This window comes from Physcomitrium patens, chromosome 9 (genome assembly GCF_059467195.1).
Source record: "Physcomitrium patens ecotype Gransden chromosome 9, ASM5946719v1, whole genome shotgun sequence".
Classification (NCBI taxonomy): Eukaryota; Viridiplantae; Streptophyta; class Bryopsida; order Funariales; family Funariaceae; genus Physcomitrium; species Physcomitrium patens.
Window position 1 is genome coordinate 14,550,690 of NC_143418.1, and position 24,923 is coordinate 14,575,612.

Sequence of the window (24,923 nt, forward strand, 5' to 3'; positions counted from 1 at the left end):
AAAAAGCAATCTTGGTGCGTCATATGTGAAACTGAATCAATTAGTGTGTAACCCAAACTTCTAAACTATTTTTCGCTTAAGCACAGATTTCACCTGCACAACAAGAGTAAAATGGTACAACTACCTTACTAATTCAAACACTTTTTTGCAACGCAAAACATGTATTTTTAAAATTAATACATTAAGGCAAATAATTACTTTCCGAACAAGTTCCGTGACGATGCGCATGGTCAAAACAGGTGGTGAATAATTTGTGACAGCAAAAGATTGGCGGCGTCATGACGGTCATGATTGGATCGATTGTCGGTGCCACTACGCTGCAAGTTGACTTAGCAAAACCGGTAATAGCCGGTCTCTCAACGAGGAAATCCTCGTCAACGAATTCTGATACAGTCGCCGAAATGTGGACGAATTAAGCTGACGACGAGGCGGAATGAGCCTGGTCAGGAACGAATCCCCCCACCCCTTCCAATCAGTGGAATCTGGTCTTCGGCGATGCGGTGATCCGATAATTTTTGCTCAATCGTGGCACTTCCTGGTTTCGCAACTACCTGGATCAACCCATGGACTCCTGAATTTCGTCTTATCGTGCTGTGTGGACTGAAATGTTGGCTATGTACTACTATAGAGTTTGGCTTCCTCCCCTATTTCTGTGCTCTGCTTGCAGAGTGTCGGGATTGAAGCTGTTTGACGAGTTAAGGTAATGATCTAGCAGTGGTTGTGGTATCAGTTTGTACCTACTGAGCTTTGGCGGAGGATTGAAGTGGCCAGGTTCCACAGTCTCGTGTCTCGGAGAGGCTTGCGATGGTCGAGGTTTGGGATTCGACGCAAAATCTGGCATGTGAGTTTCGGGTTGATCTGCTCGGTTCCATGTTCGCAGCGTGCTTGTGAAATTGTTGTTGTTGCACAGGCATGTGTTAAGAGGGTGCCGTTGATTTTATGATGATGTGTTACAATAATGTGGAAGTCACTCAGTGTCTAGATGGGTTCTTACAACTCTAGTTTGTATTGCAATCGTAACGTCCCGGTTACGATATTTGACCGTGAGGGATTTGCTGGACTCATGTAGCGTGGGAGTTGGTCATGGAGGATCCGTTTGTTTTATGTCATTCATGTGGGAAAAGTGATACTCTACGAATGTTTTGGTTTTGGTTGTCGGTAGGTGTTTTCTTTATCAGGCCGGAGCGATTGGCGTGCTCAGGGAAGGCTGAATTTAACTTAGCAGATAAAGTTTCTTGTGATCTGAACGTGTCGGATTTTCTTCGTGTTTGCGTTTACATTGCTATCTGAGACTGTTTGGCATTGCTAACATTAACATGACCTTTTAAGGTGTTGCCATTAGATTATTCGCGTGCTGTCCTCGCTTGTAGATGCGGCTATGGCTTTATGTAGACCCTGTTCCTATAAGGCGGGGAATTTGGAAGTCTTTTTTTCCTGTTGTTGGTTGGATGATCAATCTAATCAATTCCTGGGACACTGGTTTTGTTTTGCAGAGATTGTTCTCCATTGTTATACCTTTATATGCAGCCTTGATTTAAATTTGTGAAGTCTGGTTTTATTCACTGAATACGCCGGTATCATATGAAGGGATGATGCACTTGAGATTTCAATCATTATTTCAGTTTGCGTTGAATAGCACCATCGTGTCTAACAGGCCAAGTGCATTAAGGTACAGTGTTTGTTTAGCCATATCTCGCCTCTGTTCAATTCCGTTCTAGAACGTCCTTCTTAAAGCATTGTAGTACTTATTTCCTAATTGATATAGGCGTGTGAAGGAGGAAATTAAACATCGGTATTTACTGTCATGCCATTCGAATTAGTTGAGAGCATATCCTACAGAAATCACTGTTAATTCTAGAAGTGAGCAGGGTTCTTGGGCTAGTAACTCTATTCGAGCGTACGTATTAATGGACAAGCACAAGTGCCTGATTTGGAAGAGTTTGGATTTTGATTAGCACCTATCCGGAATTGTTTTTCATTTGTCGTCAAATTCCTTTGATTGGAATCTCGTCTGATACCCGACTTACAGGTTACCTCTACCTGTGTTCTTTTTCTGCAGTGGTTTAGCGGCAGAGCTTTGTATGGGGCTCCCCATAACTGAATAGGGCATCTTGATGTAAAACTCAAAGTGCAAGTATTGCGCCATGTACAGACTTGTTCTGGCGAATACGTCGAACTAACCATAACCTGGAGGAGTGGTTTGCCATCTACAGAGTGGCTTTAGAGTTGAAGAAATTCTCGGCTCAGGATGGCGAAAAGTGTGAAGAAACTGCAGGAAATCATAAATGGCTGTGAGTGAATGCTTCTTGAAATTTTACTTGCTGGGTTGTGTTCCTTTCGATTCTTTTGTGTGGAGGCGTTAGATTTGCTCAAACTAGAATTCCTTTCTTAGGACCGGCTATACTGTTCTGCTTTTTGGTTTTACTACTCCTTGGGATCCGGTTGATGGACTTTCTATTTGTTTTCTGCATGTGATGGCTGACTTCATTAGTGGACGAACCTCTCCGTCAGAGCTTTCAGGTATATTTGAAAATCCAGCTGTTTTCAAGCTAGTAAATATCTGTTCTTGTGTGCGACCAGGCCACTAACTGCCTTCTAAAGAACGCAATGTTGCTCATTAGTTGTAATTCTGTTGCAGAATGTGCATGCTGGTTATCCAGAAGCTACCTTGGAGCGATTCCTGAATGCAAGAGATGGGGATGTATCGAAGGCAAGTAAAATGGTGAGTACGTCGTGAATGCTCTGTTTTAAACTAGCTCCTCCTTTATTGTTGATTTCATTTGAATCTGAGAATGTTAATTCGCAAATCACATTGTCATTGTATTTTTGCAGCTTATAGACTGCCTAAGTTGGAGAGTCAACAACCACATTGATTATATCCTGGAGTTAAGATCCTTGTTGGTGCTGTACCTTTACGAATGTAGGTGATTAACTTCGATTTTAGTTCATTAACTTTTACTCAACTGTATACATTAAATCCTTCTTAGTGTTTTTCATTCAAATTTGTGCTTTGATATTTATTTATTTATTTTCAAATTGCTTTACTGTTGGCTTCAAGTGATTATCGTGTTGTTGCATAACGCAGAAACCAATCTTGCCGAAAGAAAAATTCGATGCCATACGCCGGAGTCAGTTGATTGGATTCTGTGGCTATTGCAAACAGGCAGGCGTCTTCAGTTTCTTCAAGATCCATTCCTCCTCCTCCTATGAACCTCCTACATGCTTTAGTTGAGAAGTTGGAAGTGCTCCTTCTAGCTGAGGTTTAGTTTAGATGGTTTTCGGAACTTGGTCTAACGAAATAACAGCTCCAAGGTCATTCCTTTTGTAACCTGATCTTTCCGGTACATCAAGTGTTTTCCGAGAGCACGCTTTGAGGTTCTATCCATTGTATGTTTTCTTCAACGGAAAGAGTTGGGCTTGTTTGCAACAATGTGCGAATATTAGTACTTCAGTTTTAAATGAATAACGGTGTCCTCTCTTCTATATTTTTTAACGCGGGTACAATCCCGAAGTTGTACGGCGTTAACAACAACGAGGTATCATGTTAACGTATGATTTTGTATGTTTGTTTGTGGTAGTTTACGGATTTTCAGACATTTGTGCCACGTAGTTGACTATACTCTTTTGTGCTCAGGGGCGGCCTGTGTTTGCCATTGGAGTGGGCAACAGTACTTATGACCTAGCTTCCGTAAGTGCTCGTTTCATCTAGTGTTTTTAAATTCAAGTAATTGGTTCTGAGTTTCGAAGTTGAATGTTTACCCATGGTGTTATGCTTCTTCTGTTTTTTTCTTATGCAGGTTGAAAGTTATGTTCAATCACACATACAGATCAACGAGTACAGGGACAGAATAATTCTGGTAATACTTGTCTACTGTGTTGGTGTAATCATGTTGTGCACACATGTTCTTTGTCTACGCTTGTTTTCACATGTTTACACTTGTTCATTAAAAATGCTAAGCCCAGTTAATGTCTGACTGTGACTACACAGCCTAATATTAGTAACAAGAAGGTGCGACATGTGAGATCTTGTGTAAAGATCATGGATATGACGGGGCTTAAACTTTCTGCTTTCAGCAGACTAAAAACTTCGATAGCTATCGCTACCGTCGATGACCTGAATTATCCCGAGAAAACTGACACATACTACATCGTGAATGCACCGTATGTGTTTTCTGCCTGCTGGAAGGTACGCTTCTTTTGTTTGAAATAGGGACTGATGCGTTTCATATTGATGACGATTTATACGATCGTTCGCGCTCTTTAGGATAAGACCCTGCTGCTATAATCATAAGCCTCAAACTTCATGTGTGTCTGAGCAGGCAGTAAAGCCTATGTTGCAAGAAAGGACAAAGCGCAAAGTGCAAGTTCTGAAGGGCAATGGGCAGGATGAGCTACTTCAGGTGAGTTGTGCCTAATGACCTCTTCAGGTGTAGGCTGTTAAAATTGTTATTTCGATACAAATAACCGCAAGATCACTTCAGGAAAATCACGAGGATCATTTTATGGTGTACTTGGTAACCCGATGGTTATGCTCTTAGGTGATGGACTATGCCACACTACCCTCTTTCTGCAAGACTATTAGTGATTCATCCAACAACGATGTCTTCGCGCCCAACCACAAGTTCCATGTAGAGCTGTATAATTACATTCAAAATAAGGCGGTTTTTTCTGGCAAAAACTTCAACAGCCTTACTTCTGAGGGATCTTTACACATTCAAGTTCCAACTTTGGAGGAGCAGGATCCGCACTCAGAAACAGTTGAAGTTGTTCATGCGATTGAATCCGTTTTGCCTTCTCTAGAGGCTGTTGAGAATGCCTCCGAACAGAACCAGAGGGGTAAGATAACCACAAAGATGGCTGGTATACAAATTAGTACATAACCAATCATCATACTGGCCGGTTCACTAGAAGCTCCCTCTTTGGCTTGTCACAATTCTGTTTGCCGATGTAGTGTGCAGTGCTAGTGTGCAGTGCAAGTGCAGCGAGATTTCTGAACTGAAGGTTGTACACAACCGTATGTTAGGCCTAGTTATTTTTGTTCATTCTTCATTGCACTAAGTCATTCATATAATTAGAACTTTTGCAGTTTGAGAGAGATAACATTCATGATTCTTTAATGCCACTTGCTGTCAAGGTAGAAAAAATTAAAACGTAATTCGTTTCAGTAGAAGACCTTCCTTCGGTTTGTCTGGCTGGTTCTAGCGATGTATTTTATAAGAAGACGGCTGTGACCAGTGAAAGGTGTAGGGATCGTAGATTTGCTTCCTTATTGTGAACGTGTTCACACGTTTTCATGAAGTTCCTTATGAAGCTTCTTCCAAATGGATGAATACTGCACGCAGAACTTTACTTATTTCAATTACTAAAGCTACATAAAAGTCACCATCCCCTGGAACCTAACCTACTATTGTGGACGACACTTCAGGTGCCATTTGACATGTTGCCTCGTTGGAAGAAGAGAGGAACTCGTGATTTATGAATCGGTTCAGTACAACTTCCAAGCATGATTTGTTGTCTGTATGATGGTACTCGATGGGAAACATAAAATATACCCAAATAAGCAGTAATAATATATATTATACTCTGTAGCCGAATGACTTTTCACTGATCAACAAACCTGCCCTTCAGTTGTTTCTTTGGGACATTATTATTTTCCGTTTTTTCAGGTGCTAACGTTAATGATGTGAAAAAAGAGCCTCAGTTGAATTCATGAAACAGTACACAACCCCAATTTATTTTACTGTAGCTTAGATTGTGGATATAATCAAATAGACCTACAACACGTCCTAAGGCACATTTTGTTGAATACAATAAAAATCTCACTCATTGCGCAGTGTTGGGTATGCCCATGGGCAACAGCATCCGCAGTAAATGCGTGCCACAAAAATTCCGGACAGTTGGACATGGCAAGACGAAAACAATTTGTAACTACTAATTAACATCTTCATTCCCAATTCTCTGTAAATTAAACAGGAAGGTTCCCGTCACAATTGATCATAAGTTAGACGAATTAAATAACATTCTTGGACTGTTCGCTACAACAAAACAATAGTTTGAATCAGTCTTGATCTGCTACCATCGTAAACTTGTATACACGAGGCTTAAAATATCACGTTCATAAATGTCTAATGCAAAAATCAAACACCAACTGTGGCGGCTTGTCTTGCACAAGACCTTGCCAGAAAACGGTTGATAATCTCAGAGTCAAGCGGGCGAACAGCAACTTGAATATCGGCAGGGAGCTTGGCTTGCATGTTTTGGCTGGTCATGTTGATAGGTTCACTAAGACTGTTGCGACCAGTTCCTCCTAGAGAAGCGTAGGTTGCAATGTCACCATCGTTGGTTAATCCAGTTCTCTTGATTTGGTCATACGCCCTCGTCACCTAAACAGATACAAAAGCGTTCATCAATATGAAAAACTAAATTACCATGTGCGTATACTGAACTAAGTACTCCCCATTTGCTAAGGTAAATCAAATCAATTCTTTAAGAATGCCTGCAATCATTGAAATTTACAGCAACCCACAAGTGATCGACAACTAACAGTTGCTCAATGGGTAGACATCTAGCACTGTATGAACCACGTCAATGAAGGTTTGATGCATAGTTAAGTAAACGAGCATTTTGATCAACTTATTGCAGTGAAAAATGTCCGAATATTCGATGGAGAATCATACCCTCTTAAATTCTTCTTCCGCCGTTTCTTGTTCTCCAGCGGCTTGCCTGTCAGGATGAAACTTCGCGGCCAAAGTTCTATATGCAGTACGAACCTGCCAAAGGAAGATGCTGAGAGATAATGTCGTATTTCAAAAGATATAGAAGTTTGAGCTTTTAGAGAGAATGCAGCACTGCATCGAGCATTACCTGAAATTACACCTTTCAAATATATCGATATATAATAATTAGCGAATCTTTACCTGTGAGGTGGAAGCTCCTTTGGCAAGCCCAAGCACTGAGTATGGGCACTCGGCATTCGTCAAAGGTTGTGACGAGCTCCCAGTTCCCAAGACAAATTCATAAAATGCCTCCGCAGGTTCATACGCATATTCTAGGCTGCATCCAAAAACATCACTTCTGTAAGCACCAAAAAATTCACAAAGGTTCACACAGACTAACATGAGACTATGAACCCATTAACATATAGACTACAACAGGAACGCATTAGCTAGAGCAAATCCCAAATGTTGAGCAAATGCTCTGAACCTAATAATAAAAGATCAACGAAGAATTGGAAGCCAACTCACTTGTTTCTGGGAATAGTACGCAACGAAGGGGCTCCCTTTCCAGCACATTCGGCGACTTCTCTGAGAGAACGACAAAAAGCCACTGAACTTGAGATACATGAGTGGGAGATCTCTATATCCTTATGACATGGATTATTCAGTCCGAAAAAACAACGGCATGCATGTTATCTTCTCATTTACAGAGTAACACGCACAACCTGAATTATAACCTCCGTTTGCAAAAATGATGACAAGATCATCAGCTCATCATCTGAAAATGTGTTATTTCTAGAATATAGTTGAGTTTGGGAATGGAGAACATGTGCAAGTGCAAATGCAAGTAACGTACGCACCGGCATAGAACAGGCAAGGCCACAGGTAGGGCAGCAGACGCATCCCTGTCAGATACCAACGCAAGCTCAGCGACGGGAAGCCAGTCTCCCAAAACTTCGTGATTCATACTTCCCTTCTGTCGAACGCATATCACGAATTCGCGCACATCACCATCTAGAATATGTTCAGACATCAAACGCGTGTACGCTTGTTCGGACCTTCTCAGCAATAACGCAGAATCAACAGCTGCACATAGGAATGCAAACCACCGCCACTCAGTTTCCACACCTCAGGCGTACCTCTTCAATCAATGCCAGTCCACTCAACAAATTCCAGTTAAAGCAACCATAAATACAAATCATTCTTACAGCGGACTAAACACGACAGAGTCCTTTCTTGCATGCTGACAAGCTTGACAAATTCAAGACCTCCGTAAGAATGAGGGGCTACTCACTAGGTTTTGGGACGGTTTTAGAACCAAAGCCACCCCCCGAGCTCGAAGCCTTCTTGTTAGACTTCTGTGCCTGACATGTAACGACAGAAAGGCCTATCCGGGGCCCAAAAACAGGCACAGAGGCAAGGCTAGGAGAAATCCTGACATGGTTTGAGCAAGAGCAAACGGACGAAATGGTGGTGCCTCCGAAAAGCCGGCTGGTGCTCACCGCCAGAGATTCCATCACTAACTGAGCCAGAAACAACGTCTCCACTCAGCCTTTCCGGCAACTCCAACCGCCAGAGATACAAACAATTAAACCCTCCTCGGGTCACAGAAATGCTACAACACTGCGTCTTCTCATGGTGGACAGAAACACAACCCGCAATGTTACACTGCGCAGGAAATCCCCCTACCCTAATTCCGAAAATTCTACCCCACTTCAATGCGCAACCAAAACCCAGAAACTCCTCTCCTCTTCAGAGAACAAGCAATTGAATTCAAGTGCGCAAATGTATCGTCAGAGACGATAAAACTGTCGCACCGAAGCTCCTCCGCGACCTGGCGAAGACAAAGCTTTCCTGGGAATTCCGCACAACAGAATAAGCCCGTAAACCTCCTTGTAAAAACATATCACCTAAGTTAGTTAGTGTATTTTGATTTTATTTTATTTTATTTCTTACACAAATAAGGTTCATCTAATGCATTGATTATAAAGAAAAGTATATGGCATTTAAGGACCTTGGAATGAGAAAATAAGGCAATCAATAAAGGACTGCCACTATTATTAGAGTACAAATTAAAGTATGTTAGATGTTAAGTTAGAGTCGACAACTATGCTACTATATAGATGAGTCAAATTCCACCTTATGGATATCAAGTGTCTAACACCTAACATATTTTTGGCCATTCATGTTTTATTCAAACTATAAAACAAGGCTTTATCATTATTAGTTTGCTTGTTTTATCTCTTTGTAAGCTATTGATTTAAATTGGTTGTTTTTTCATTTAAATTAATTTTTATTGTTAAGGATGTCCTTCCATTTTGTAGTAGCTAAGTTACAAGGTATTCTTTTATTTTATTTTTTGAATGAGTTATTTGTTAAGTTATACAACCAAAAAAATTGTTTTGTTCTTTTCAAGATAAAAAACTTGATTGACTTTACTCAAATTCATAAAAAAAAAAAAAAAAACAAACAAACAAAACAAAACAAAACAAAACAAAGACTATTTTAAATCTATAATTTATTTGTATAGAACTTTAAAAGTGGCCAACATCAATCCATATAGTAAGAATAAGTAAAGTTTTAAATCACATAGATGAAGAATCTTTATTATCTATTTGGAAACCATAGCCATCTAAACTTCTTTTGTATCAACAATGTAAAATCCACCAATCTTTAAAGTTTTACAACACATCTTCTGTAATCCTTGATGTTGTAAAATGTTAGCAATGCCAATTGGATCCCTTAAAATATTCTTTATTACAATCTACATGATCCATTTTTTTATAAGAGAGCCAACTCTTTCTATTAAATGGTTAATGAATAGAGAGATAAGAATGCATATTCTTCTTGTGTCCATACTATTTGAATTGTTGAGATATCTATGTGCCACCTCTAATATGTAAAATCTAACTTTTGGATAAAATTGATGGCCAAGATTTTGACCTCTTCATCCAAATAACTTGTATTCTTGGAACAAAATAATATCACATCTAAATATTATAAATATAATTTCTTAATTTTAGAATCTATAAGAGATTAATCAAGCCATAAATATTGCACTTAACAAAAGTAATTTTTATAAAATATTAGAGATAGAAAGATCACACTATATATCATAATTAAATTTGAGAAAATCTAATATATTTCTAATCCTTCAATAAAACATATTTTATTCTTCTTTTTCTTAACGTTAAAGAAGAAAACAAAGACAACACTTTAGAATATCATACATTTTTTTGTTTATAAAAAATTTAAATGTAAGATAATTAAGATAAAAAAAAAAAAAAATGGTTTGAATATGAACTAGCATATCTATAATGAGTGAATCTTGGTCTAAAAGTCTTTTTGTAAGTAGAAGATAAGAGACATCTTCTTTTATTTAAGATTTAAATACTAAAACTTTAATCAAGCTATCATTGGTTTTTAACAATCTTTCTATTCTGCATATAACAAAACTATAATTTTTTGTATTATATTGAAAGAAAAGATAATACATGAAAGTATAGAACCATTTCTATCATGTTAAGATTTAAATGTGTCCATCAATTATTCATCTAGAATATAATTGAGAGCCAAATTAACTTTAATAAACTAAAAAGATTGAGTCAAAGAGAAGTTGTCTTCTTTTATATTGTATGAAGATCGATATAGAGAGGCTCATAGTCCGTGTTAATTAGCTAACTTTGCCATTCAAGATAGATAGGAGCTATTAAAAGAAGATTTCTGGCCTTAGACGGTCCTTCTAATGTGTAGATTTCAACCATTCAATATTGATAATATCTCCATTACTGCACAGGTGTTTCGTATGCACACTTCCAGAGCCTGGTGATGAGCAGAAGAATGTCTTTGAATTACACTACATTCCACCGCTAAAATGCCTCCACGGGAACTGACCTATCCATGTTACTCTATTCAACTACAATACGAGGGAGAGAGATGTGAGATATTAGTAATATGTAATAGAAATAAACATATGTAAAAGAACTACTTAAGGGCATGAAGTAACATTCTTTCAAATTATACGATTTTTAGGCAACGCTGAGGTCTCTGGCCCTACTGACCTGGGCACAGAATGGTGAGATATGATAAGCAACACCAATCACCTGTATACGAAGCTTTATCGTTGGTAAAGCTTCGATCATTTTAGCTTCCAGTTTCGTGGCTTTCAGCATGGCCACCGGACTGATGTGCACAGTTAAGGGACCATGCAGTTAGCTCACTTCAAGCACTTTAGCAGGGTCATCCAGTGAGCCGTCAATTACAAATTGGCACCTCATCATTCCATGACCCACTTTCTCGTGCAGTAAGGCTACCCTCGGCTTCACAACTGATGAATAGGCAGCCACACTACACAAGACAGAAGCCTTTTGTTTCTCTTTAGCTGCACTGGAAGATTTCTTTACATCTTGTCCATTGGCTTCGGCGGTTGAGCTGGACGCCTTATAATTTCGTGCAGGAGTGTTACGGGCTCGTGGTTTGTGAAACAAAGTGAAATCCTCCTCGTCAACGTCTTCGTAAAAATCCTGGCTCTTCCTGGACTTCCCTCTACTTACCTTACGCGACCCTCTCTGCTTGAGCACCTCGTCGTCATCCCCAGCAGCAATTGGGTTTCCCCCTTCAGATTCGGGTGAATCTGGGTCAATGCAAGCCTTCTTCGATGAAGTATTCTCTTTTCCTACCTCGCTTCTTCCCCGTTGCTTCCGACCAGATAGCCGCGCAGGAGGACTGGCATCCTGAAAGCGGTTACTACCTCCTGCTCCATGGGCTTTGCGTGACATTTTATCAGGCTCCAGGTCCACAGGCTTCGCCTCAAACTCCGAGGTAATTCTGTTTGGCTCTTGATTTGAAACATTGGAATCAATGGGCTTCAAAGAGTTGACCGCATCAAGGGCGCTTAGTTTCTTACAGCCGCTCTCGTCAAAAATCTGAAAAGTAGAAACAAAATTTATATATAGTAACGTGCAAGAGGCATTAGTGGTGATCAATTGAAAGTTGTTTGGACAGGGATGATGAAAATAGACGTTTGACAGATATAATCAACGGGAATCTAATGCACACAGAAAGATTTACCGCATCTGGACAGAAAGGTTCAAGAGGAAGATGCAGACAGTATCATCGCGTTGCCAATCTCCAACATATTCAGAGAGAAAAAATAAGAAACCTATTGGGATCGGTAGCATACCTCAACTTGGAAATAAGAGTCTGTTTTGAGGGTGAATAAAAGCTGGTCTCCAAGCTGAAGATGATGATCCTTAACAAAATTCACCCAGCCCAACCTCAAACTGATGTTGTGTTTGGCAAACGAGCCTTCCACTGCAACAGTCCATTTATCTGTGCTCGGTCCTTCTATAGTAAGACTTGTACCAAGAGTTTTGATGTTCGCTTTAACGAAGGACGACGGAATTGGCTGGATTGGAAAGAATATGTACGTTAGTTCAACATCAGTCTAAGTATTCATTATTAAATGAAGAACGTGAGCAACACTATGAACCAAGGCATTGTTCAGTCAGCGATGTGTTTAATGCTCAAAAAGTAAACTGATGAAGAGGACTACATAAAATTCCCGGTACACCGACACACACGTGAGTAACACGCTACCTCAATCGACAACGAGCATGTCCAGCTCAATTCTGTAGATTCGTGTCAAAAACCCCAAAAACACTTCTGAAGTAGACGAAGGGACTGACACAGGTTAACAGTTACCATGCACTCGGTACTATCTAGGCCGATCCTCCTCAAAAAAGAAGGACTAAGAAAGGGGATGGCGTCACTGGTTTCGCCGCCACGTCCATGAACCCTCTCGCAGTGTGCTAGACAATCCGCACAAGCTTGCTTCTTCATTCTGACGGAGTAGCAATGAAAGCTGAGATGATTAAACGGGTCTGTTCCAAAACGACACGGCGTCAGCGGCAGTGACAATTGTGTTGAGTACAAAGTGTTTTATGCTGTCTATAAGGCACAACCTTGACACATTATCTTCATCAACAGAATAATAAGCCATCAAACAGATGCACATGAGAGGATCAGGGCTGGGTAATGACAGATGACGCCCACATGCTATCATGGATACTGAATGTGTAGAAATCGACCTAAAGCTGGGTTAATCAAACTTTCAAATCAAGACTGCACAATCCAACTCACATCGCTACAACCACAAAATAGGAGCAGCATTATCCCAAGGAGAACATGACGTACAACCCTAACACTCCACGGTGCACCCAACGCTACCAATACTCATCCCACAACCACCAAGCTCAATGCAGCAGAAGTTAGCTCTCCATGCGTTTCCATTGTAAAAACAAAAACATCTAATGGCCTGAGCCCACGAGCCAAACAAGCACACACATTATGGAAAGAAAAGAAATCAAATAAAAACAAACGCCCCAATTATCCCAGTATCCACCCTCGCCCACCCACAAATTCCACTGTGGAAAAGATATTGCCTCGCATGCTCTACATTCACAGACAACAGAACAGCTGCAAACCAAACCACAGCTCAGAAAAATGCCAGCCCAGCGCTCCAGCGAGGAATCAAGCGAGCTGAAGACGTGGAGTGTACTGCCTGGAAGAGATGCTCGAGGCTCACCCGATGCCGTCACAGCACAAATCAGCAGAGTTGCTGTTGCTGCTGCAGCAGCAGAATGCTCCCAGTGGAATGAATGTATGCGCCCCTCAATCCCGCAGGAGACGCGGCTCCTCAATTCCTCACGGATCCAGTGCAGAATGACAACGGTTGCGGAGCAGCAACATGCCGGCGACGAAAACGATGCGAGGAGATCACGGTGTGCCGCTCCCGATTGTGGCCGCGGGAATCGCCGAGGCGTGCTTGTTTGAACGGAGTGGCGCCGTATCACCGCGTGGCGGGAATTCTTCGCGGGTGATGAAACGTCCTCAAGGGCGGTAACTAAAAAAATTCCTTTGTAAGAAAACAATTGTATGGCAAAACATCACAAAAGTATAAGATGTATGTATAGAAGATATTCTCTAAAAAAAACATCTGAAATTACTTTATTTAGATTCAAATATATTCATTTAATATTCATTAGTCAAATTCTTAAAATAAAACATATGAGTACTACTAAAAATCTAATTTATTAAACTTTATGAATGATTTTGAGTTCAATTCTCCGGCAGATGATCATTTTCAAAACATTCTCAGTAAATAAACTCGGTTTTTGTTGCAGTAATATTTCCCATGCATACTTCTTGTATATCAGTAATATCCTTGCTTGTTGAGGATTAAAATTTTAACATTCATGTCATCTTTATATATATCATTACCCAAGAGTATGTTACGTTTATACCTTACAACATAATAATAAGATTCACACAAACAACCAAAAAAAATTGGGTATATGAGCCCATTAACGTTTTATTCCTATGAGCTAATCATCACTATTGTATAAACGGTGGTTGTTACCTATATAACTAATAGTAATAAATTTAAATACAGTAATTCTGTGCTGTTCACTTTGAACTTAAAGATTGAGTATTTATATAATTAGTGAATGGTTATACTAAATTCTGATAAACTATAATTTCGTTTTATTTTGTTTAAGATTTAAATATTTACTAAGTTTGTTTGAGATGATCAATTAGAGTCAATGATTTTTAAATGGCTAAAATAAAATAAAAAAATAAAAAATACTTCATTTGAAAAAGAGTTCAAGGCATAATTTTAAAAGTAAATTTGTGTTATTTGTCATAATTCATTTGAATATCTTTACATCAAGTACTTCTATGTATACATTTATTACACTATTACATAATTATGATATAATCAAGTTATTGATAATTTATGTGCTGATAGTTATGTGAATGATTTAACAATGTATTCTCATATATAAATCCTTAATATGATATTGTTAAAATTACTATTTCTGTGTAAAAATGAATTACACATTGTCAACTTAATTTAAATTGTAAGTATTAAGTCACTGTCCAAAAATTTAATACATAAACCCAATCCAATGAAGATGGTTTTGTTAAAATATTTTACTACTTCTAATTTGTCTATCTCTTCATCACTGCTTTGTGTTTTACAAAACAAGCATCAATTTTTTTTAAATGATATGTATATTAACTTTTTCTTTCTTTCTTTCTTACATTTTTTATTATTCATTTAAAGTAAATATGTGTAACTTTATAATCGTTTTTGTTTGTCTTGTTAACATACACAAAGGACAAATATTGATACTAGGTATAATTTACAAATAAGGTTTTAGAAACTTGGAGAACAATGAGGAAGACTTCAGAAGTTTGTGAAATATATTAAATTTCAAAACTACTTTTTAAAGTTCACAAAATGGAATAGAGATATCTAAATTGTTTTTAGAAGGCACTCAAAGCCATAGAGTTTAGTTTGTATCCTTGGTTAATAATCAATAACAACAGTTACTTAGTTCATAGTAAAATTTTACATCCTGATGATGTTAATTTGTTCTGTTCTGTTTAAATATATGCCAGACAACATGGTGTTTTTAATTACTTTTTGGAAAAGCTCATTACTCTAGCAATTTTAAGATTGCATTGGCTCAGGTCAAGGCTTTTGCATGGTTTAATATTATTATTGATTCAGCCTAATTTTCAATGCAACAAGGAAGATTTTTGTGGTCACATATTTGCTGTTTAATATTGAAATTTGGCAACAAGTCAATAATACTGTGAAGGAAATGGGCAAGTTGGGTTACAAGTGTTAGGGTTCAAATTGTATTAAAACGACTAATTAGTTTCAACAATGCACTTGAAAGTTTTGTTTCCTATTAAAAAACAGAATGCAGCGACAAATAACATCGGTAATATGAGCAAGAATTTGGAACTCATTCCATTTTTATGTATTTCATGGTGATAGAAAGAAGCATGTTATGGTCATGAAAATAAATGTTTTTATTATTTATTTTTTATGTGTGGCATTCTAATATTTTAATTAGGTTTCTGACCCTTTTTTAAATTTCTTCACAAACATTTATGCAAAGTAATAACATCTACGAGTTTAAGTTGAAGCAAAAACATTTGTCCCTAGGTAGGCAAATAGCAAGGATTGAAATCTTCCTTGAATACATGTTTTTAAATTCCAATTACAAATTGAGTGATGGGAATGATGGTGCACTTTGATACTTATGAGGTGGCAGATTTACCCTTAAAAGCTGTTGTATTTAACAATGAGAATTTCCTTGTATGCATACTTTTTAAACTAAAAAATATATTTCTTTGTCACCCTTTGGTTGCTCACATCACTCTTAGGTTATCAAAATAATTGGATACAACAATTGTTTTTTTTTGTAAAAAACTCATATTCTTGAGAACACATATTAATCCCCCCCCCCTCCATCTAGTGTAGGTATGATTTCTAAGAGGTCTTTAAAAAGAATTAGGATTAGAATTTATCTCCACATTGAGCACACTTAAATCAGTAAGTAAATATAATTTACATTTATCTCTACATTCAACACACTTAATTTAAAAGTAAATAGAATTTAGCAATTGGGTTTTATTCAATCCAGATTACTGATCATATTAGCAACCAAAAAAATCCGAAGTGAAAACTTTAATATTGTAAACTGTAAGAACAATGTTACATTGGTTTATATTGAACCATTTTTAATGAAAAATTACTTTAATATTATTTGAGAATATTTTAGGTATTCATAAATACAAATATTTTAATATTAACATCAAAGACCTATTTTTTTTAATGCTGAGTCAATGACATACATCAAATTGAAAATGGAGAACCATAAATTCAGTATTATACATATTACTCAGCTATTTTGATACTACATATTATATTTTAAATTTGTTTTTTATTTTTTAATTATAAACGAAATCCTCTGGCTATGTAATAAAAATGAATAAAATCCCAGTAATGTAACAAATAATAAATTTGTTTTAGTTTATCTGTATATTTGTGCGTATATATATATATATATATATATATATACACCATATTTTATAACTATTTATTTATTTTTTTTAAAATTTTATTTCAATAGAACCGTATCATTCAAGTAACACCACAGAATCTAAACAATTTGCTCTTACTTATGCATAATAATTGAAAGTGGGTCGGAGAGAGAGGCGAATATTTTGATCCAGATGGGAACCAACGCAAAGGTGGCCGCAGACGCCCGCGAGCGGCTGCAGGGGGCGTCAGAGACGGCCGCTTCAACCCGAGCCCGTGGGGAGGCCCACACTAACACCTCTGCCGTCAGATGCGGATCATCGAACGGCAAAAGAGAACCAATAGGTTTAGGGTTTTGCGGGGTAAGGCTCACACTTACATCACTGCGTCTCGCACCCTGGGCAGTTCTCTTTACCAGCGTCCTCCGTTGCTCTTCGCTCTCTTTCGCGCTCTCTCTCTCTCTCTCTCTCTCTCTCTCTCTCCCTCTTCTGCTTCGGGCGTCAGCACCGCTTACACCATGGTCCGTTGCACCTCTCACTCTGGTTTTTGCTTCCACATGATCTGTCGTGTGTGTTTCGATTCTGTTTTCCATGTGCTGCTGCAAGTCTCGTACAGTGGTGTTAACCTAAACTTCGTCGGTTTTTGCAGTCTGGAAAGAAGAAAGTCAGAGCCGAGAAGGAGGAGAATGTTACCCTCGGCCCGTCCGTGAGGGATGGAGAGCACGTTTTTGGTGTAGCCCACATCTTTGCGTCTTTCAATGATACATTCGTGGTACGCTCTCATTTTTTTCTTATTCTGTTGGGTATGGCGATGATGGATGATTATCAATATATGAATTCGTTTAGGTCATGTTAATACATGGGGAATGTTATGCAAGTAGGCTCTCTACTGTATTTTTCTTGATTCTCCGAGTGATAGTCGAGTTCGTTAGATACATTTGTTTTACTACATCATTGAATGAATGATTTACGGATGTTCACTATTGTACGTAATGTTGTATGCAGCATGTGACTGATCTCTCAGGAAAGGAGACAATCGCTCGTGTCACTGGTGAGCGTTCTCAGTCACATGCGCCGCCCTTTTAGGGTTGTCTTGCATCTGCGTAAAATATACCTCAACAGGGGGCGTTATGCACTACTTGTAGTTTCTCCACAGATGCTGGGTTGTAACTGGTGCTAAGTAATTTTCTTACGCAAGAGGATTTGTGAACATCACGAATTCCACCTCAACAATTCTGATCATGTTCACACACGGCTGCACAGGTGGCATGAAGGTTAAGGCCGACAGAGATGAGGCGTCCCCATACGCAGCTATGTTGGCAGCACAGGATGTAGCCCAAAGGTGCAAGGAGTTGGGTATCACCGCCCTGCACATCAAGCTTCGTGCTACCGGTGGAAATAAGACTAAGACTCCTGGACCTGGAGCCCAGTCTGCACTCCGCGCTTTGGCCCGTTCCGGGATGAGGATCGGACGCATTGGTGAGTTGCGTGAATGTGTTTCTTCTCTTTTATTTTGGATCGAGATTGATTTGGTCATGCTGCGCTCAAATTCTTGCTAACTCCGCTGCGTATGTGTTTTCGCAGAGGATGTTACGCCCATTCCAACCGACAGCACGAGGAGGAAGGGTGGACGCAGGGGACGTCGTCTCTAGATTATATGCTATTTCCTCGAAAGGGAGGAGTATATGGGCACTTGTGTTCGTGTCCTCTCTTCAGAGTTAAGGATGGTCAGCATATTGCTTGGATCCTCTTTTAGAATGTTCGAACTCAGTGAATCTTTTGCAGAAACTTCAATATGCATGTAATGCATTTTGTTTGGAAAGGGATTTAAGGCATCTAAGGCATCTTTGCATATGTGTGGTCACCATGGTTTTAGCTTGCTTTATATATTGTTCAATTAAGAAATCATTTCGCCATAATTTTATCATCTGCTTGCGAGTGTAAGGTATTGTCCCTCCCTTCTGGGACTGCATTATTTAGTGTTACCTTCCAGCTTGAACCCAGTGGTTTACTCACGTGAACTAATCTCTCAAATCACGTAGTGATCACCTTATTAAGTTTGTCATTGATATCCGATGCGATTCGACACAGATCTTTGTGTCCTCCTGCCTGTGTGGCGTTCAGTCTCTTAACCCTCACGGCATTGCATAATTGGTTTGTTTTAACATCAGTAGGGTGAATCTAATATTACGATGAGGTTTAATAATCTAATTGCCTGAACCAATCGCTGCGTTTACACGAAGGTTCATGTTTAAATTGTTTTCGCCGCGATTGTCGAAATCCATCAAATACAGATACAATGCGCAATCTCTGTGCCATCATTAATGTTGTTGCAGTCGAAAACTACATTCCCCAAGTCATTAATTAATAGACCCATCTTCCTAAACTAATGATCCGGGATCTTCCGAGGCTTAACATGGCACATATTGCAATTGTTTTCAATGTTGACCTCTACTGTCAATTAACCGTTTGTAAACAGACGCGCATGTTCGTCATAATGCTACACGCCTCTGGTCCTCTGAATACCCTCTACTGCCTATTCAGCCCGCATCTTCAACAACTTAGAAAACTTTTGGAATGCTTGCAACGTACCCATCCATGCTCTCCAGTGTAAATCCAATTCTGTTCACCTGAATGACGAACCCCTCCCGACTATAGGGACAGAGTCCACGCTTTGCTACAGATCTGAAACCCCTCCCCCTTGATTCGCCCCTGCTGCCCATATCCTACTATTTAGGGTTCGAGCTGCCGCCAAGCAGTTTTTGTGTCTAATCAATATAGTGGGCTTCTTTCGGACTAATTCATAGAAGATGACAATCGTGAATAGGGAACTAGGTACTTGCCAGAGACATTCGTCCATGTCAGTGGATGTTCGGTGACGGTCGTAGTTTCCCAATTTTCTCCACTCCTGTTCTGAAACTGCTTGTTGCGAGGGTTCTGGTCAGCACATGAAACGCTATCGCTCGCGGACTGGTTCCGTAGAGACGCAGAGAAGGAAGGCTACGCTGGGGCCTAAGTTTTTTCTCTGGAGGATCAAAATGGGGACCCCCTCGTCCTCTTCGTGGTCTGTCTTGCTCGCCATCGCTGCCGCAGCAGCGACAGTAGCAGTCTCCGCATTCTCAGGTTTGTGTTTCCACTCCTTTTGTCAATATGCCATCTCCACTCAGTTTTCCAGTCGTTGAACTTTTCTAGCTGATAAGATCAGCTGTATATAAGAAGGTGGATAATAGTGTTTAATGGGCTTTCGATGTCGCAGAGTGTAATGTGGTCCCTTAGTGCGGATTTCCTTCAGTCCTTTTTTTGGTAATGAACTCGTAGATTCTTAAAATACGGTTCAAAACTCCATATTCGTCTAGAAAGATCGCAGCGCTCTGTTTACCTTTATGCGTTTGATCAGCTACCTGTGCTTGACGAAATGATTTGTCTCTTTTCGGACTCTATTTCGACGAAGAAAATTGTTCCTCATCATGTCTCATTCTTTTTGCACTGTTTATCAGGTTTACTAGTGTTGTATGTGGTAAATCGAACAATTGTCATGGGCGTGAAGAGAATGTATTTGTTTAGAGTTAGTGTGAGGACTCGAAGCACTTCAGGAAGTCAGAGTTGCATCATCTAGAGGAACACGAAACTACTTGGAGGCCCAACATGGTGATTTTGTTTTTCTTGTTAATTAATGGGTTTTATGTTGTTAAACCTTAGAACACTAATCGAGCGAATGGAGACATCATTATTGTTTGAAGTGATAGTATTCAGAGTTCCCAAACTTTATTTTTTTTAGTATTTATTTGGTCAATACAAGCTACGTAGTTGCCTCGATCGTTTGTAAAGTCTGTGATATATTTAGTGTTAATGCTGAGAAGTAAAGGACATTCGAGCAGTGCAGGAATGGAAGAAGCTTTTGTCTCGTCGAATCGCAGAACTCGAGGAACAATTAGCTACAGCACACAAGCAGCGGCATGCTGAGCGCATGGGACGTATCAGAGGTCAACGGGTATGCTTCTTCTGTGTTCCACTTTTGTCTCACGTTCGCAGCCGATTTCGAAGGTCGTGTTTATGTCCGGTTCGTATGTTTCTTTTGCCCGTGCAACGCGCCTGATTTATGCACGGTCGTGTTATGTTTTCTGGGGTTTGTGTGATGAATTTCTTTCACTTCAATGTTTTCAATGCGGGTTTATTCTTTGGTTAACAAGTGCACACATGCTTTGGACAATTGCAGGAACTGCGGCAAGCACTACTGAATAGCAAAGACGAGAAGTCTGGCAATGCATCGTATCCTATGACACCAATTGGGCTTATTCGTTCATGTTTCTCCACAAGGTAATTTTGGTTTGACTTGCTGCATAATTATTCACGTACTTCCGGCAAGAAGATACTCAACTAAATTCTACTCCGTGAGTGCCTATGTTCCCAGCATAATATGATTGATCATTCGTCTTCGTTGACTATGCCTGACGGTCTCTCTATAGCTTTCTTTGCATTTCGTTCTGCTCATCGAGGTAACTTCTGTCTCTTGACTTGACCACTTCATTACTGTCGCCTTTGGTTATTGCAAAATGAACGTGGTCATTTAGACTCATGTTTCTTGCAGGAATGGCACTCCTCGTCAGCCAATGTTAGTGACTACCGCGAGAGCAAGTCTGGTCTTATCAAGTAAGAACGTCGCAGCCGAGGCCCTTGATGGTCTCTCACAGTACTCGCACTGCTGGCTTATATATGTATTTCATGAGAACACTGACCTACCTGGACTTTGGAAGCAGCCACCACACAAGGATTTTAAAGCCAAGGTAATTGGTGTATTTCTCTTGTAGATGATACCAGCAATTAAACTTCTCATCGCATTGAAAATAGGATGTTTGTACAGATATTTTGGCTATTTTTTTGAGGAATACTAATTTTGCGATGGGGCTGCTCCTTTATTAGAAAACTGAACCGCTCTTGGTTATGTCTATGGTACTGGTTGGTTGTAGAGGATATCAAGAGAGTGAACTTGGTTATCATAGTTGCTATCCTTTGATATTACTGATATGACACTAAGTACAGCAATTTTTAACTGTAGTCAGGTGCGGGTACCTCGACTGGATGGGGGCAAGATGGGAGTCTTTGCTACGCGTACCCCACATCGCCCATGCCCCATTGGCCTGACTGTTGCCAAAGTATGCTCTTGAATTAACTGCTTCTTTCGATTATTCGTATTGGAGCTTAACTTAGGGATGAAGAATATTTGGTCTTTCTTTTACCTATGGCTGCCACAACTTCGCTCCTGTATAGCTTCTGATGGTAGTGTAGTTGTAAGAAATAATGTTATGTGCCGGTGTACGAGAGTTTAAATAGAACGAGTAGTACATTGATAGTATCACAAGTTTTTGGAGAATCGTGTAGCATTTAGTATGATAAGATAATAAATGGGCCCGTAGGAGGACAATTACCAAGCACAGATAATATTTCGACTAATGGTTTTTATGTGTTGGTTTTGTGTAGGTTGAAGGCATCCAAGGAGCAACTTTACTTTTATCTGGAGCTGATTTAGTTGACGGCACGGTAATTCATACCTGACAATTCGTTTTAATGTGTTATGTCTGAAAGCCTCGTGAAGTAGGCTAATTGAATGAAATGCGCTAAATGCTATAATTTCACGATCCTTCAGTAGCGGATGTTAGAAGAGGTGAACTGTTGCATTGGCTATTATACTGCGGGTATTTATTTTGATACTGAACGCAATCATGGTGATCTGGTACATGTGCGACAGCCCGTCTTGGATATAAAGCCATACCTACCTTATTGCGATTCTGTTCCAGGTGCAATTGCACCCTCTTGGGTGAAGGTATTGATTTATTTATTTTTCAAGTCTTTTATTCCCACAAGTAATTATTTTGAATATATGGTTGCTATGTATGCTATCACATCTGATTGCATAATAGTTCTGTGAACAGTCATAACTCTATCAGTAACGGTGCAGGCTGGGGGAGATGACGACATCATTGCAATGGCATCGGTTGAATTTACAGAAGACTTCTGCCTTGATCTTGCAAAATGTTGGGACACGATGGTAAGTCTCTCCCTCAGGGTTGACCTATTCACGCTTAGCTTTCATCTAACATAATTGATATTATCTTCTTGCGAATGATATTCTAGGAGAAACATTATTAAGAAGTTCTATTCTATATTGGAGGTAGAATTATGAAGAGTAGCAGTCTATTCTCACAGCTATATTTTGTGCTAAGAACAACTGTCCAAGCATGCATCGCATTGGGTGAGAGATTTGGCCTTCAATTTTTGTCTTTGTCATCTGAAGTGTTCTAAACGCTGGTTAGTCAGCATCTCATTGACCAACATTTTGTGCGAATTATTGGGATCATTAAGAGCAACATTTATGTTTTGTTGCAGGGAAAATTGTCACTGTACTCAAGTTGGATGGAGTTTCAGGGGCTTGTCAAGCAAGTTTTGTCTCGTGACATACGTTCATTAAGTCAGCGTCAAAAGCCTCATAATGCCATCTTGAGTGCATTAAATGAGCAATATCTCAACGCTCCTAAAGATACTAGTTCTGACCCCTTGCAACAAGCATTAGAAAATGCCGAAAACTTTGATCAAACTAGTGTGTACGCTGGTGCTGATCAGTCTGTACTAATTGATGATAAGACCGAGGATGCTGAAACGAGCACGTTTGAAAAGATCGAGAGGGATGACAAGGTAGTATACCATTTAGTGTTGGAGGGTGTGGACATTTCATACACACTGCTAGAGGATGGTAAGGTTTTAATTGAAGGAGCATCACTAACGAAGGTGTTGAAGCCTCCTGCTTCTCGTGATTTTGATCCTCGAAATTGGAGGCACTTGTTTTCCAACGAGGCATAGAATATTTCAAACTTTAAGCTTACATTGCTGGTTTCCTTGCAATATTAAGGATATATCGATTTTTGCTGTCTAAGTCCATATAATTTGCTATATTATCTATCGTCTAACAGACTCGGACTTAGGTTTACATGGACTGCGTTTCTTTGCTTTCTCTCCGAGATATGATGACGTTTGTACCAAGTTTTTTCTATCTAAATGTTATTATTTGGTAGGTTTTTTGCTTGTTGTAGTGATTCTGTGTGTTTTATTTGTTGAGCGTCAGCGCTTTTAGTTTCTGGTGAGATTTGTGTAATGCCAAGAAACTCTCTGTGTGCAATAGTTAGTTGACATTTGCTTGAACTGGTATTAGTTTTGTATATGTTCAAAGTATCGAAGTGTCCAAACAGGGCAAAAGACAACACTCCCTTGGTCGACACAAGAAACCAATCGTAGTTGACAAAGACAGTGTTGTACTAAAACCAAAGCGCTGTAAAGCAATAGTTCACAACTATACACTACACAAAAAACAATGTGAACACTTTGCAAAGCCAGGCTCATCTTTCTGTGGTATTCATAGAAACTATCGTCCCAATGGTCTGAATGCAGTTCCTGAAGCATTTGGTACCTTGCATGACAGAGATGAGTCTATAAGAAAGATTTGTGAAGCTCAGCCTCATCTTGACAGACTGAAAGAGAAAGGAGTGAAAATACCTATACCTGCTGATTGTGTGGCAGTACCATCTACTCATCCAGATATGTCGAAAGGGGTAGAGAGAACTTGTCTAGAGAGATGAAGCAGGAGGTTGCAGAGCTGAGAGTAGTTGTGAAGATGAAAGAAGAAGAAGAAGAGAAGGAAACAGAAGCACTCCTTGATCAACCTCCTACTGAAGAACAGATAAGAGAAGTTGAAGAATCAGGAATGATTCCTTATGTGTATAAAAAGTGGGGTATAAAGTGCAGAATGGTCAATGAGAGAATGTATCCTATACTACCAAGTGGCTGTGTTGAAGAAGCATGGAATGCCATACGAGCGATGACAACACAAGAGAAGTATGATTCACTCAAAGAGTACCAAGAAAAGCATCCTCATATTCATGAATGGAGAACCATAATGTCTGTTGGTAGTTATTGTGAGAAAAGAGAAGACTATAGAGCCTCGCCTAATCATGAGTACAACGAAAGATATGAATTAACTATAAATGGAGGAGTACCATTAACAGATAAACAGAAGATGGATCCTATTGGACTCAAGATGAGAGCACATAAAGTATATCTAAAGGAACGAGGACTTCCATATGTACCATCAGATGTCCCAGCTAAGATACCTAATGAAATATTAGAAGAGAACATGAGAAAGAGTAAGAGATACTTTGGTATGTAGGTATACTAAGGTGTCATAGAATAATGTATATATTGTTTTATTATATGTTTTTTTTGACTATATAAGTTTCTTCTCCTACAATGATAATTACA

The 24,923-nt window shown here is 39.3% G+C and overlaps 5 protein-coding genes across 6 annotated transcripts; 3 read left to right on the top strand and 2 right to left on the bottom strand.

Moving 5' to 3' along the window:
- Positions 1-556: 556 nt before the first annotated feature.
- LOC112286697 (phosphatidylinositol/phosphatidylcholine transfer protein SFH11) lies at positions 557-5,359 on the top strand. The gene is made up of 12 exons (XM_024528839.3): positions 557-841; positions 1,494-1,669; positions 2,060-2,291; positions 2,492-2,520; positions 2,639-2,722; positions 2,833-2,901; positions 3,086-3,163; positions 3,635-3,688; positions 3,798-3,857; positions 3,989-4,186; positions 4,320-4,400; positions 4,539-5,359. Exons 3-12 carry the CDS (start codon positions 2,249-2,251, stop codon positions 4,878-4,880), a joined length of 1,038 nt encoding a protein of 345 aa, XP_024384607.1. The 5' UTR covers positions 557-841; positions 1,494-1,669; positions 2,060-2,248; the 3' UTR covers positions 4,881-5,359.
- Positions 5,360-5,921: 562 nt separating this feature from the next.
- LOC112286696 (uncharacterized) lies at positions 5,922-8,734 on the bottom strand. Its single transcript, XM_024528838.3, has 6 exons — positions 8,011-8,734; positions 7,577-7,802; positions 7,245-7,304; positions 6,918-7,053; positions 6,678-6,770; positions 5,922-6,383 (listed from the first exon to the last, which is right to left on the bottom strand). The coding sequence occupies exons 1-6, from the start codon at positions 8,231-8,233 to the stop codon at positions 6,138-6,140; spliced, it is 984 nt and encodes a 327-aa protein (XP_024384606.1). The 5' UTR covers positions 8,234-8,734; the 3' UTR covers positions 5,922-6,137.
- Positions 8,735-10,452: 1,718 nt separating this feature from the next.
- On the bottom strand, positions 10,453-14,081 carry LOC112286253 (uncharacterized). The gene is made up of 5 exons (XM_024527972.3): positions 14,078-14,081; positions 13,303-13,620; positions 12,420-12,598; positions 11,899-12,123; positions 10,453-11,641 (listed from the first exon to the last, which is right to left on the bottom strand). The coding sequence occupies exons 1-5, from the start codon at positions 14,079-14,081 to the stop codon at positions 10,928-10,930; spliced, it is 1,440 nt and encodes a 479-aa protein (XP_024383740.2). The 3' UTR covers positions 10,453-10,927.
- A 2,831-nt stretch (positions 14,082-16,912) lies between these two features.
- LOC112286836 (small ribosomal subunit protein uS11y) lies at positions 16,913-18,468 on the top strand. Its single transcript, XM_024529152.2, has 5 exons — positions 16,913-17,137; positions 17,266-17,388; positions 17,622-17,667; positions 17,880-18,095; positions 18,201-18,468. The coding sequence occupies exons 1-5, from the start codon at positions 16,928-16,930 to the stop codon at positions 18,266-18,268; spliced, it is 663 nt and encodes a 220-aa protein (XP_024384920.1). The 5' UTR covers positions 16,913-16,927; the 3' UTR covers positions 18,269-18,468.
- A 729-nt stretch (positions 18,469-19,197) lies between these two features.
- Positions 19,198-23,544, top strand: LOC112286835 (uncharacterized). 2 transcript variants are annotated; one of them, XM_024529150.3, is made up of 9 exons: positions 19,198-19,739; positions 20,495-20,607; positions 20,833-20,933; positions 21,205-21,400; positions 21,677-21,769; positions 22,095-22,154; positions 22,363-22,437; positions 22,573-22,662; positions 23,001-23,544. In XM_024529150.3, exons 1-9 carry the CDS (start codon positions 19,565-19,567, stop codon positions 23,469-23,471), a joined length of 1,374 nt encoding a protein of 457 aa, XP_024384918.1. In that variant the 5' UTR covers positions 19,198-19,564; the 3' UTR covers positions 23,472-23,544. The 2 variants fall into 2 exon arrangements, with proteins under 2 accessions (XP_024384918.1, XP_024384919.1); XM_024529151.3 differs by having other exon boundaries at positions 19,547-19,739; positions 20,500-20,607.
- Positions 23,545-24,923: the final 1,379 nt, after the last annotated feature.